Below are 13,360 nucleotides of genomic sequence, written 5' to 3'. Positions count from 1 at the left end.
GATGGGCGCGCGGGGCGGGCTGCTGCTGTGGCTGCAGCTGTGCGGTGAGCCGGACGCGCCGACGCGGGCCGGGGGCGCGGCGGGCGGCGGGGGTTTGGGGGGCCCCGAATCCGGCCTGGGCCCCTCCTCGGGCGAGCGCGGGCGCGGCCTGGGCGAAGCGGGAGGCGTCGCCGCCACCGTCCTCAGCCCTGCCCGGAGTAGCTACTGCGCTGTGGCTCCGCAGCCTGCCTCGGTCGCGGTCCCTGAGCACCTGTGCCCCTGCCCTGAGCCCCTCACGGCCCCCTCCGGACACAGCCCCGGGTCAGGGCTCGGCTCTGCCCCCTCCCCGCCCCTTCTTCGCACGGCTGGGATGCGTTTTCTGCCGCAGCTCTTCCTGGCCTGGTCGGACTCCTCCAGGAAGCCCTCCTGATTTCCAGGTGGAGGAAGAGGCCTGCGCTGCCCCATCCTCCTCCCTGCCCCCGTTGTCACTGTCCTTGACCACCCTATCCTCTGCTTCAGCGCCGGGCAAACGGGGCGGGGCGGGGAGGCGATCCAGGTGGGCGTCCTGTAGGAGGGCACGTCTGAGCGGGCTCTGCAGATGCAGTAGAAGTCCGTCGGAGAGCGCGGAGGCAGGGCTCCCGCGGGGTCTGGCGTGACGCGCCAAGGGACCCCATATGCGCCCCGGCTGTGGCCCGTCGGGCCGCCGCGCCTCTCTGAGCGGGTCGTCCTGGGGGGAGAGGACGTGCGGGCAGGAACAGGGCAGGCACTCAGCCCCCCCTCCCCAGCGCTGACCCGGGCCGCCTACAAAGCCTGGATCCCCAACACTGACTTCGACGACGCCGCCAACTGGAGCCAGAACCGGACCCCGTGCGCGGGCGGCGCAGTCGCGTTCCCGGCGGACAAGGTGCTCGGAGTCCCCGCTGGGGGCCTGCGTGGCCGGGCGGGGGCGGGATTCTCCCGCCACCCGGTGCTGACGCGGCTTCGTCCCGCAGCTGGTGTCGGTCCTGGTGCGGCAGGGTCACGCCATCTCGGACATGGTAAGGCGCGGGCTGCGGCTGCTGCAGGCGGGGCGACGGCCCGGCCGCTCCTTCTCGGCTGCCGCGTCCCCAGGGCGGCCCCGCCCAGGTGGGCGCGGCTTCGGGCAGGTGGGGGGTCCCCGGAGGGGCCGTCTGGGCCCCGTGGAGGGAGGGAGGCGCCTCCTGTCCCCACAGCCCTCGGCCCGGCCCGGCCCGTCTTCCCTCCCCGCAAAGCGCGGCCTCGTCGCGGCGCCTGATACTGCGCCCGAGGCCGCACGCAGCGCCGGTGTGCGGGATCCGGAGGACGCGGGTTCCGTGACCGCGGGGTCCGCAGCGTCGCCGAGCGGGGCCCAGGGCAGCCCTACGCGCAGCTGGGGACGCTTTTCACCTTTGTGAACGGCTGGGGGAAAATCAAAAGAAAAACGTATTTTGTGGCACTTGAAAAGTGCAGGAAATTCGATTTCAGTGTCCGCAAAATGCAGTTCTGTCGGTCACAGCCCAGCCCATTCGGTCTCCGTCCTCTGTGGCCTTGTCACGGCACAGGGCAGAGTCGCAGCCTCGGGGGGGCCCTGGGTGACATCTTCGTGCCGGGCTTCCGAGTCCTTGGAGGTGAAAGCCCTCCCCGAGCGGCTGTCTGGTCACCGGTCCTGTCGCCCGCGTGCCCACCGGCACCAGCCACCCTTCGTGAGGGCGCCGCGAGCGGGGCGGGGTCCCCGGGTCCCGCAGGCAGGACGCCCGTCCGCCGGGCCCAGCCCGAGACTAAAGTGCGGCGGCGGCACCGCAGGCCCCGCCCCGCAGCACGTGCGCAACCCCGGCGACCGCGCAGCGCGAGCGGGCAGGGGGGTCGGGGCGAGGGGTCCGGGCTCCTGCCGCCGGCTTCGTCACTTTGATGCTCTCCCTTGCGAGAGCTTGGGGGCGACTTCATTCTCCCTTCGTTCATCCGTCCGTCCGTCCGTCCACGCGCACACAGTGACCAGGGCTCTCCGCCTGGCCCTGGCGTCCGTCCCCTCCCTTTCCGGGAACTAGGTGAGACGCCTGCTCCCCACCTGGTCCGCCACCCCTGCGATCCGCCGGGTGGGGCCGCCCTCCTCGCCCCCTGGCGGCGCTGGCCCCGCTGCCCCGGGAGCCCGGGCGGGAACGTGGCCGAGTGACCCGGCGCTGCCTTTGTTTCCTGCTTTGGAGCCCTCCCCGGCCCTGCCGCCCCTCCCGTCTGCGCGGCTTTCTCGCGGGTCTGGCGTTTTGCTGGGCGCCCCTCCCCCGCCGCTCCGCGGTCACGGGGCGTCGCTGTGTCCTGCGGGGCGCGTGCGGGGCCGGCTCCCGCGACCGCTCGCCAGCCCCCGGCGCGCGGGCTCTTGGCCCGTCCCGCGTCCGCCCGCTTCGCCCTTCGGCTCCGAGGTGCTCCGGGGGGTTGCTGGTTGCGGAGCAGCCTGGAGTGGGCGACCCGGAGCCCCCGCCGCCGCCCGAACCTGCACTTGGGCGGCTTCCGCCGTGCGGCGCGGGCTGGCTCCGGGGGGTCGCGTCGCCCACGTCCTCTGCTGTAGTCTTGCTGCGCCCCGCAGGGTCTGGTGCGGCTCATTCGTGATTACTCCATAGCTTTGCTTTCTGTCATGCGTGGTGCCCATATTTAAACATTATTCTCTCGGTGGTCATTTTTGCAAGTAACGACAGGTGTTCCTCGTCCTTTCCCGTCCTAACTCCTGCTCCTCTTCTCTCCGTGGGCTGGGACCGCTACTCTGTGTTAAAGAAAAGCGATAAAAGTGGGCATCCCTGTCTTGTTCTCACGTTAGAGAGAAGCATTCCAAGTTTCTCCGTCCACTGTAATGTCTGCTGCAGGTTTTCGGTATGTAAACTTTATTCCACTGTGGAAATTCTACTCTATTGCTAGTTTGCTAACAGATTTTTTAAAAATCATAAACAGGGCCGGGCGCGGTGGCTCGTGCCTGTAATCCTGGCACTCTGGGAGGCCGAAGCGGGAGGATCGCTTGAGCTCAGGAGTTCGAGACCAGCCTGAGCAAGAGCGAGACCCCGTCTCTACTAAAAATAGAAAATTAACTGGGCGTGGTGGTGCACACCTGTAGTATCTAGGCAGGAGGATCACTTGAGCCCAGGAGTTGGAGGTTGCAGTGAGCTATGATGATGCCACTGCACTCTAAGCCCAGAAGACAGAGCAAGACCCTGTCTCAAAAAAAAAAAAAATCATAAATATGTTGAACTTTTTCAGTGTCTTTTTCTTTCTACGCTGATTGAGATGTGATCCCCCACCCCCCTTTTTAAATGAAGTTTCCTGAGGTTGAACTCTTGCAAGACTGATAGCCTCCGGGCACCTGGTGGGGGCAGGTGAGGTCAAAGTACCACCTCCAGTGCAGGGTGCCTGGCTCAGCCTGTAATCCTGGTGCTTTGGGAAGCCAGGTGGGAGGATCTCTGGAGAGCAGGAGTTTGAGACCAGCCTCAGCAACACAGTGAGACCGCATCTCTACAAAATGTACCACTTCTTCAAAACACTGGACTTCCCTCTGCCACAATCTATTGATTTTGCTGGCACACTGCCATGCATGCCTGCCCGGTAGTCTGGAGGGAGGAGGCCCCACTCCTCTGTCCCTGCATTCTTGGCACCTGAATGCTACTTGACCACCATGTATTTTTAAAATCTAATTTAAAGAAACTTGAAGACTTTATTTTTCATAGCATTTTTAGGCTCACAGCAAAATTCAGCAGAAAGTACAGAGATCCCCCCCCCACGCCGTACCCTGCGCCCAGGCACAGCCTCCCCCACCAAAGCAGTGTGTTCGTCACAGCTGACAAATATACACAAATATACAGCATTTTAAATATACACTATTGGTTCTAGTTAGCTAACATTTTATTTAGGATTTTTGCATCTGATTTATGAGTAAATTGGGCAGTTTTGACATTTTGAAATTTTCTAGAAATTGATACATTTCATCTAGGTTTTCAAGTTTGGTAGTTCTATTGATTCTTAAAATCTTTTTTTAAGTTTTATTGATTTCTTAAAAACCTTTCAACATCTGTATCTTCCCTTGAACAAGCAAGTTCCTTAGTGCACGCCGGTGCCCTTTGGTCTCCTGCTCCATCACATTTTAGTCTTAGTTTTTAGATTTTTAAAAAGGCGACAATTAGCTTACCAAAGTATTCCATCACTCTTACTTCTCGTGTCTGTTGGAAGCCTCTGGATTTCTGCTCCTTACTTCCTCCGGGCATGTGTTTGGGGCAGGCCTTTGTGAGCATCGTTCCGAAGCCGTTTAGGCTTGTAGACATTTTTCTTATACCCTCACATTTGAACAGCAGTTTGGCTGGATAGAAAATTCGAGATTGAAAGTTCTGTTCCTTCCATATATAAAATATTACGCTCTTGTCTTTTTGCATCCATTGTTGGTGCTGAGAAATCTGAATCTGCATTTTTTTTTCCTTCCTGGGCGACCTGTTCTTTCTTTCTGAAGCTTGCAGAAGTTCTCTTCGCCCCTGATATTCATGGACGTACTGGCCCCTGTGTAGGTGCGGCTCTTGGCACTCCGTGGGACCGTTCGGTCTGAGGTTTCCCAGCTTGCTTCACATCTGGAAAGTTCATCTTCATTGTTTCTTCAAATACTTTCTCTTCTCCCCCACCTTGCGTGTAGATTCTGGCTCTTGCATGTCTGCCCCTGGGTCTCCGGGTTTCTCCCTGTCTCCTGCTGGCTCCTGTGGTCCACGCCGTGGACACCGGAGTCATCTTCAGCCGGATCAGTCTTGATGTTATCCCACCAGTTGTGCTCATCCATCCAGCTGCTGGGATTTTCATATTGATAGCCTTCCCTTTGCTTCTTTTGAGAAATGCGTTCTTGGTCATGTTTCCCACTTCCAGTACCTCCCCTTCCAGAGGTGCTGTTGTGCTTCTGGCACATTCCTGCCCTCTGTCCCAAGCTCCTCTGGCATCTGTCGGGGAGCTGCCTTGCTGTCCGGTGCGGCACCTTCAGGTGTGGGCGCAGCTGGCCTGGGACCTCACACCCTGGGGTTGGTCTGCTGGTCCGGGAAGGGCTGAGGGCAGGCCCCGCCGCCGCTAAGGTGGGACAGGAGGCTGTGCCGGGCGGACCCTGACAGTGCTGAGGCCCCTGCACGGAGCAGCTCCCCCGGCCCAGGCCGCCCCTCAACCCCTGATGGAAAAGCATGGGGGAGGGTGAAAGAGAAAGGGGGTCCTGGGGCTCGGGGGGCAGTGGGAGTGAGGGGCAGCTGGTTCGTCACCCTCATTTCAGCCGACACCCAGCTACTGTGGGGAGGGGCTGCCATGGTGGCACCCAGGCCTGGGGGATGACAGGGGCGACTTCAAGGCGCCCTTACCCTCCCTGCCTCCGCCCGAGCCCCTCTGCCCCACCCCGAGCCCCTCCCCCGCCGCCGGTGCTGCGAGCTGCCTTTAGGCTCCCCAGGGCCTGTCAACGTGTTGAAGTTTAGCTCCTGGAGCCCTTCCCTTAAACAGTGTCTCAGGGGGATGGGGAGGGCAACAGCCCTCGCAGGTGCCACCCGCTGCCCCAAGCTCCCCAGGGTCCTGCTTCTCGGCCTGTGCGACCCTCCGGCTCAGAGTTACAGGACCCTGGAGCCTTCGCACGCGCTGTCTCCCCCGCCCCGCGCAGAACACTCTTCCCCTTCCTTTCCATGGCCGTGTCCTACTCGCCCTGCTAGCCTCGGCCCTGATCTCGCCCTGGCGCGTTCCGCGATCTCGGTGCGGGACCTCCTCCCTGGGGACCCCGGGCGCGGGGATGCGTGCCGAGCCAGCCGGGACAACCGCCTGGTGCCGCCTCAGCCCACGCCTCCTGCAGCTCCTGCCGCTGGATGGGGAACTCGTCCTGGCCTCGGGAGCGGAATTCAGTGCCTCAGACACGGGCTCGCACCCGGACTGCAGCGCAGGTGAGGCCACCCGGCCCCGGACCCGGCTGGGGAGGGCGCGCCCAAGGGCGGGGCTCGGGGAGGGCGTGTCCAGAGGCAGGACCAGGAGGGGTGTTTCTAGGGGGCGGGGCTATGGAGAGCGCGTCCAAGGGCGGGGCCAAGGAGGGCGTGCCCAAGGAGGGCGTGCCCAAGGCCGGGCCCAGGAGAGGGCGTGTCCAGAGGCAGGACCAGGAGAGAGGGCGTGTCCAAGGGCGGGGCGCAGGGAGGGCGTGTCCAAGGGCGGGGCCCCGGAGAGGGCGTGTCCCGAGGCAGGACCAGGAGAGAGGGCGTGTCCAAGGTGGGGCTCTGGAGGGCGTGTCCAAGGGCGGGGCGCAGGGAGGGCGTGTCCAAGGGCGGGGCCCGGGAGAGGGCGTGTCCCGAGGCAGGACCAGGAGAGAGGGCGTGTCCAAGGGCGAGGCGTGTGCCGGCGGAGCTCAGGGACTTGCGGCCTCCCAGGCGCCCCTGCGCTCTTCCGCGACCCCGACCGCTTCTCTTGGCATGACCCGCACCTGTGGCGCTCTGGGGACGAGGCACGTGGCCTCTTCTTTGTGGACGCCGACCGCGTGCCCTGCCGCCACGACGACGTCGTGTTCCCTTCCGACGGTTTCCGCGCGGGGCTCGCGGGCGCCGTGCGCGTGCGCAGCGTGTCGGCGCTGGGCCGGGTGAGCGGCGGGGGCGGGGTCCTTCCCACTGTCCCGCACCCGCCTCCGGGCCCGGCGCTCAGACGGTGTCTGCGCCCCGGGCGGCCCCGCTGTGCCCGCTCCCGCAGACGTTCACGCGCGCCGAGGACCTGGCCGCCTTCCTGGCGTCCCGCGCGGGCCGCCTGCGCTTCCACGGGCCGGGCGCGCTGAGCGTGGGCGCCGAGGCCTGCGCCGACCCGTCGGGCTGCGTCTGCGGCAACGCCGAGGTGAGCGCAGGGGTCGGGGGGTAGGGGGCGCCGCCCTTGGTCCCCGCCGTCCGCCCTCTCGGCGCAGACCGCCGCGCCCGCTTCCCCAGGCCCAGCCGTGGATCTGCGCGGCCCTGCTGCAGCCCCTGGGCGGCCGCTGTCCCCCGGCCGCCTGCCACGACGCCCTCCGGCCCCAGGGCCAGTGCTGCGACCTCTGCGGTGAGCACCCCGGCCCCTGCTTGCTGGGACGGACCCTGACTTGTTTGCCGCCTCAGTTTCCCTGTCCGACCGGGATCCACGGTGCTAACTCCGCCCTCCTACCGCAGGAGCCATCGTGTCGCTGACCCACGGTCCAGCGTTTGACCTGGAGCGGTACCGGGCGCGGCTGCTGGACACCTTTCTGGCCTCGGTAATGGGGCCGCGGCAGGTGGGGGGGTCCGATCCCGGCCATACCGCCTCGGCAGCCCCCGCCTCGGATGCCTCACCGCAGGGCCTCCGGGGCCCCGCCGCGCGGCCCACTGCCTGCCACCCGCCCCTGCCCCGGCGTCCCCGCAGGCTCGAGGGGCTGAGTCCCGGGCCAACGCTGTCCCCTTCCCCAGCCTCAGTACCAGGGGCTGCAAGTGGCCGTGTCCAAGGTGCCGCGCTCGCTCCAGCTCCGCGAGGCCGACACGGAGATCCAGGTGGTGCTGGCGGAGACCGGGCCCGAGACGGGCGGCGCGGCGCGGCTGGCACGGGCCCTCCTGGCGGACGTCGCCGAGCACGGTACCGCGCGCCCCGCCCGGCCCCCACCCCCGCCCGCCGCGTCCGGACACTGAGCCGGCCCCTCCGTTGCAGGCGAGGCCCTCGGGGTCCTGGCGGCCGCCGTGCGCGAGTCGGGCGCGCCTGTCGGGGGCGGCTCCGCGGCGGGGCTCGTGGGCGGCGCAGTGGCGGCCGCGCTGCTGCTGGCGCTGCTGGCGCTGCTGGCGGCGGTGCTGCTGCTACGCCGCGCGGGGCGGCTCAGGTACGCGGGCCGGGCGGGGCGGGCGCCGTCCGCAGGGGCTCACGCCGCGTGCCTGCGCAGGTGGAGCTGGCGCGAGCAGGCGGCCCCCGCGCCCGCCGGGGCGCCGCTGGGCTTCCACAATCCGGTGTTCGACGCGGCGGCCTCCAAGGAGCGGGTGAGGGTCCAGGGCCCGGGAGGGCGTGCGGGGCTTCCCCGGGGCGGGGTCTCGGCGCCCGCAGCCCCCTGAGCCTGTGTCCCCGCAGCCCCCTGCGCGGCCTCCCAGCCTGGCCCTGAAGGCGGACACCGCGGGCACCAGCCACAGCTACTTCGTTAACCCGCTTTTTGCCGGGGCCGAGTCCGAGGCCTGAGCCGCCGCCCGTCCCGCCTCGCCCGACCTGCCGGCTCCCCCGCTGCGCCACCCTAACTTCCTCCCCGTCCCCCGCTGAAGGCCAAGGACAGGCCTTGCCCAATAAAGGGTTCCGTGCACCTGCTGTCAACCTGGACCTGCGGCCTCCTGCGCCACCTTGGCCCCTGCCTGCTTAGGAGCTGGGAGGCCGGTCCGGGGCTGCACAGCGGGAGGGCCCTGCCTGGCCACCCGCTGAAGGCAGCCCTGGGTGCTACCTGCGGAGTGGCGTGGGGCTGACCCCTAAGCAGACAAGCCCAGGGCGGCCAGAGGCTCCGGTCTGTGAAGTTGAACCCAGAAGTGAGAGGGCGGCGCCCCGTCTCTGAAGGAGCTGCCAGGAAAGAACCTGCCCCCAGCAAGGGGCAGGGAGAGGAGGGCTGTCCCCTACCCCCGTCACCATGGTGCCAAGCTGCTCGGGCCCAGGCCCCACTGAGCTAGGACAGGGAAAGGACCCTCCAGGTGGACAGGGACAGCCTTGGGCAACATTCTGGAGGGACAGGGCGGGCCTATCCCCTCTGCAGGGGCACCCAGAGGCGCGGGGACAGGGCTGCGCGACAGTGCATGGAACATGTCAGTGCTGGGGGTGGGTCCTGCTGGGCGAGACCCACCTGGTCCCATGGCACCAGCTGTTTGGTGTCTGTCACTGCAAGGCCAGGCCTTGCACTCCCCCTCCGAGGTGGCTCTGACCTAGGGGCAGGGTGCCAGCACTAAGTAGTCCGGAGTTAGGACACCCACCTGGCACTTCTGAGGCCATAGCGGAAGGCAGACTGTACTGGAGTCACACCGTGTGTGCGTGCCACCGTGCTGACACAGACAAGGGTAGCAAGCCCCTGTGCACAGCGTGGACTTCTGGGTAACCAGCATCTGGGTCTGAAACATCACTGGTCCCCCGGGTCGTGGCCCGGCCCCCGCTTAGGAGTTTCTGACTGGGGGACTCCTCTAGCCACTGAGGCGTCCGTGAGCAGGATCACGGGACTGCGCTCTCCACGGCCACATCTGTCTGTGGTGCTCACTCAGGTGCGGTTGGAATTTGTCACTCGATGCTGTAGAGCTGCGGTCCCCAAAGCCTGGGTCTGTGGTCTGTTAGGAAGGGGGCTGCACAGCAGGAGGTGAGCGGTGGATGAGTGAGCGAAGCTTCACCTGTGTTCACAGCCGCTCCCCATCGCTGCATCACCGCATAAGCGCCGCCACCTGTCAGATCGGTGGCCTTAGATTCTCACAGGAGCGCAAACTCTACTGTAAACTGCGCATGCGAGGAGGGATCTAGGTTGCGGCTCCGTGTGAGAATCCAGTGCCCGATGATCTGGGTGGAGCCGAGGCGGTGACGCCGGCGCCGGGGAGTGGCTGCAAATACAGATGTTCATCAGCAGAGAGGACGACTGCACAGTACATGTGATGCGCTCGAATCACCCCGAAACCATCCCCCCGACACCCTCCTGCCCCCATCTGTGGAAAACTTGTCTTCCATGAAACCAGTCCCTGGTGCCAGAAAGGTAGGGGCCTGCTGTTATATAGCATTCCATTGTGTGAACGCCACAGTTCGTTCACTTTTTTATTCCAAGAGCTAAAATGTCCTATTTAAAAAGTGGCTGAGGCCGGGCGCGGTGGCTCACGCCTGTAATCCTAGCTCTCTGGGAGGCCGAGGCGGGCGGATTGTTTGAGCTCAGGAGTTCGAAACCAGCCTGAGCAAGAGCGAGACCCCGTCTCTACTAAAATTAGAAAGAAATTAATCGGACAACTAAAAATATATAGAAAAAATTAGCCGGGCATGGTGGCTCATGCCTGTAGTCCCAGCTGCTCGGGAGGCTGAGGCAGGAGGATCGCTTGAGCCCAGGAGTTTGAGGTTGCTGTGAGCTAGGATGACGCCACGGCACTCTAGCCCGGGCAACAAAGTGAGACTCTGTCTCAAAAAAAAAAAAAGTGGCTGACGCGTGCTGTTCAGACCCAGCACGGGCGCTCAGCAGTCACTGCCGGCTTTAACGCCGGGCGGGGGAGCTGGGAGCTGAGCCTGTCCGACCCCGAAGCTCCACCACCCACCCAACACTCAGGCATTTTTCAGGTTTTTCAGCTGCTGTAGTTCAGTGAAGTGTTTTTGGAAGGCTCCTTCTGTGCCTGTGTGGCCACTGCTGCTGCCACCCCTCACTCCCATTTTGGCGGGCAGCTGGGAGGGCTGCAGGCTGTCTCTTGGCGAGTGAGGTGAGGCCAGACTTGCCCAGGAAACGGGAGTGGGTTGATGCTCCTAGAATTCGCCACGCTCCTTCCTGGCAGTGAGCGCCGGGCCCGGTGAGAAGGCCCCTCCCCTGGATCCTGGGTGGCTGCCGAGTGGCCCCACCGCTGCGTGGGCTGTGAGGAAGCTCTGTGCTTCCGTGGGAGCTGCTTGTTTTGGCAGCAGACACAGGCCGTGCTGAGTGGCACAGAGCAGCAGGGTCCCAGGCAGCCCCCTTGCCACCGCTCTCCTTGCACCGCTCTCTTTGACAGGTGCAGCGCATCCCTCACCTGGCCAAGGCCTAACTAGAGGTCTCAGAGAGGCAAGCAGGACCCAACTCCCCACATAATTTGGGGAAGCTCAGACCCTCCTACCAGCGTGCCCCACCCCAGTGTCATCTCCCACCCTGGCCTCTGGCCTGTCCCTTCAGGCTGCTGCAGGGGCCAGTGTGTGTGGATGAGGACAGGTGAGCCTGCTGGGCAGCTTCCTCGTGGGGCCCTCAGGCTGCCCTGGGCCACAGGCAGGCCGCCGTCCCCGTGCCCTTGCTGGCTCCCCCGCGCTCAGGCTGAAATTCGAGCTCCTTGGCTACTACTTGGCCTCTGCTGAGGCCTCTCAGTGGGACCTGGAAACCCAGCACAAGCGCTTGGCCAGGCTGCCCCTCCCTGCAGCCTGCAGCCGGTGCCTGACCCAGCCTAACGGGGCACAGGTGTAGCCACTGGGGACCCTCCACCGAGGGCCTTGGCGCTGGAGGCTGCTCCTGCCTCGTGGAGACCAGCAGCTTTTTGTGCGACCTCCCGGGGAATCACCAAGACCGACTTCCGCCGACAGGGTGGCACCCCGACTGGTTCTGGGGGAGGAATTTCCACGTCGGGGCACTTCTGGGGAGCCCAGACACGCTCAGGAGACCCATCATCACATCCAAACCACTTGGAACTTTAAAACTGCTGTCGTCTGCTTTATTGACAGGTAAATTGTTCAAAAAGGTTCTCACGATTCAATAATTACAAAGACTCAGACTTACATTAAAAAAGTAAAAACCAGAACCCCCAGCAGGTGCCCGCCCAGCAGACGGCCCAGGAGGGCGGGAGGGGTGGGCAGGTGCTGGGCGGTGCCAGGTCACTCAGTGCCGACTCGGGGAAGTGCGTGTCCTCAACAGCCTTGCCAAGCAGTCGACCAGTGGGAGGACGGGAAGCCCGCCCTGAGCTGAGGACAAGCTGTATGTGCTGCCACAGTTAATCACAAGCCTTAAATGAGACAGGGCCACAGACCCGATCACTCAACATATACAAGGAAGGGTGGGTTAAATACACTCGCAGGGCGCCACCACGCTGGGGGCCGGGGCCACTGTGCAGGAGTGTGCCGGGTGATTCTACATGATCCATATGGGCTACTAATCACTGGGGCTCCATGCAGGGGCAGGGCGGGGCGGGGCGGGGGTGTCCCAGTGCCTGCTCACCCTGGGGCTCTGGCCTCCTCAGCCCAGCAGGCCACAGGGCCTGCCTATACCACGACACTTGCTAGTTTTATGGCAGGAGGCAGAAGCCATGGAAGTGAGTGGAAAACAGCACAGCTGACTTCACAGTAGTAGATACTGGTGACACTTCATGGCTGTGACCCAGAATGAACTAACACTCGGGGATGTGGGGTGTCACTGGTCCCAGGCCTCTGTCCACACCGAGGCGGTCAGCAGAAGGATTTCAATGCAATGGCTACACGAGTAAAAAGGCCACAAACTAACCTCCACTTCCCTGTCTTCAAGATTCTAGTGACACTGGGAAAGGTACGCAACCATCCTGCTGCTTTCCTAAGGTCCTAGGACGCAGGAGAAGACTAGTCACTGAGGCCACATCCCGAGCTGTCTGCTTCCTAAGCAGGCCACGTTCTAATGGGTTTCTGCGGAGGGAGCTGGCGCCGGCGGAGCCCACACGTCTTCCCGGGATGTCAGGGGTGGGATAGAGGCTGCGCGGTGGTCCTTCATGTGCAAACGGAGTAGTGTCACCTCACAGCTGTGCAGACGAATGGATCTGGTCTGAGCTAATTGCCACGAACAATGCGGCATAAAACTATTATAATAAAGATTTTTCTTCATCTTCGTATCTACAAATTGATTCTACATTTCCTTGGACAACACTGGAGGGTCAGCTCAGTCTTGGCACTGACGTTGGAGGCCATCCCCAGCTCCTTGGCCCCATGGTGGTGGGCTGGCGGCTTCAGGCGTCACAGGTTGGCTGCTCCAGGCCTTCAAGGGGGAGCTGGCTCCGGTGGGGGGAGTTGGGGCTTGGCGGGCCGCTGGGGTTGGAACTGTTCGATGGGGTTGAGTGTTTGGTGGAGTCTGAATCAGGCTGTTAAACAAAGAGGGCAGCATGAACACCAATTGCCCTGGGCCAAGCAGGCACGTGTGCCTGGCCACATGCAAATGTCTGCTCAGAGACAGATGCAGCAAATGCTCTTTTCCTTTTTTATAATGAGAACACACCTTTTATACAGCTATTCCTTAAGCTTGTTGGTGAGAGTCGTAAACCAATGTCTAACTGTACTCAAAAATGACTTAGTAATTATAATTACAAAAGAGAAAGAGCAACTGTGCAGTGAAGAAACCATACAACCTGCAACCGAGTGGCCCAAAGTCACAAACATGACACTCTTTCATGAGCAAGACACTAGGAATAGAGCGGAACTTCCTCAACACAATAAAGGGCATTTAATGAGAAACCCACAGCTAACTTCATACTCAATGGTGAGACAAAGCTTTCCCCCTAAGATCAGGAATGAGACAAGGACGTCCACTTTCACTGCTGCTACTCAACATGGCACTAGAAGTTCTAGCCAGAGCAATGAGGCAAGAAAAATAAAAGTAAAACTATCTCTATTTGCAGATGACATGATTCTATACCTAGAAAATCCCAAAGAATTCATAAGAAACTGCTGAACAAATTCAGCAAAGTTGTAGGGTACAAGATCAATACACAAAAAACCA

The 13,360-nt window shown here is 62.9% G+C and overlaps 2 protein-coding genes across 2 annotated transcripts in view; one reads left to right on the top strand and one right to left on the bottom strand.

The window, feature by feature from the left end:
• AMN (amnion associated transmembrane protein) lies at positions 1-8,271 on the top strand. The gene is made up of 12 exons (XM_012647064.1): positions 1-44; positions 765-883; positions 972-1,016; positions 5,804-5,891; positions 6,366-6,571; positions 6,679-6,816; positions 6,906-7,014; positions 7,122-7,204; positions 7,395-7,557; positions 7,630-7,795; positions 7,856-7,949; positions 8,038-8,271. The coding sequence occupies exons 1-12, from the start codon at positions 2-4 to the stop codon at positions 8,140-8,142; spliced, it is 1,359 nt and encodes a 452-aa protein (XP_012502518.1). The 5' UTR covers position 1; the 3' UTR covers positions 8,143-8,271.
• Positions 8,272-11,314: 3,043 nt separating this feature from the next.
• Positions 11,315-13,360, bottom strand: part of CDC42BPB (CDC42 binding protein kinase beta (DMPK-like)) — a 122,094-nt gene continuing 120,048 nt past the window's right edge. The window contains exon 36 of the mRNA XM_012647055.1: positions 11,315-12,725. Coding sequence (XP_012502509.1) covers positions 12,594-12,725 — 132 coding nt within the window. The 3' untranslated portion in view covers positions 11,315-12,593. The remainder of the gene's footprint in view (positions 12,726-13,360) is intronic.

This window comes from Propithecus coquereli, unplaced genomic scaffold (genome assembly GCF_000956105.1).
Source record: "Propithecus coquereli isolate 6110/MARCELLA unplaced genomic scaffold, Pcoq_1.0 Scaffold256, whole genome shotgun sequence".
In the NCBI taxonomy this organism is placed as follows: Eukaryota; Metazoa; Chordata; class Mammalia; order Primates; family Indriidae; genus Propithecus; species Propithecus coquereli.
The sequence above is the reverse complement of the archived record's forward strand: the minus strand, read 5'-3'. Positions and strand labels throughout refer to the sequence as shown.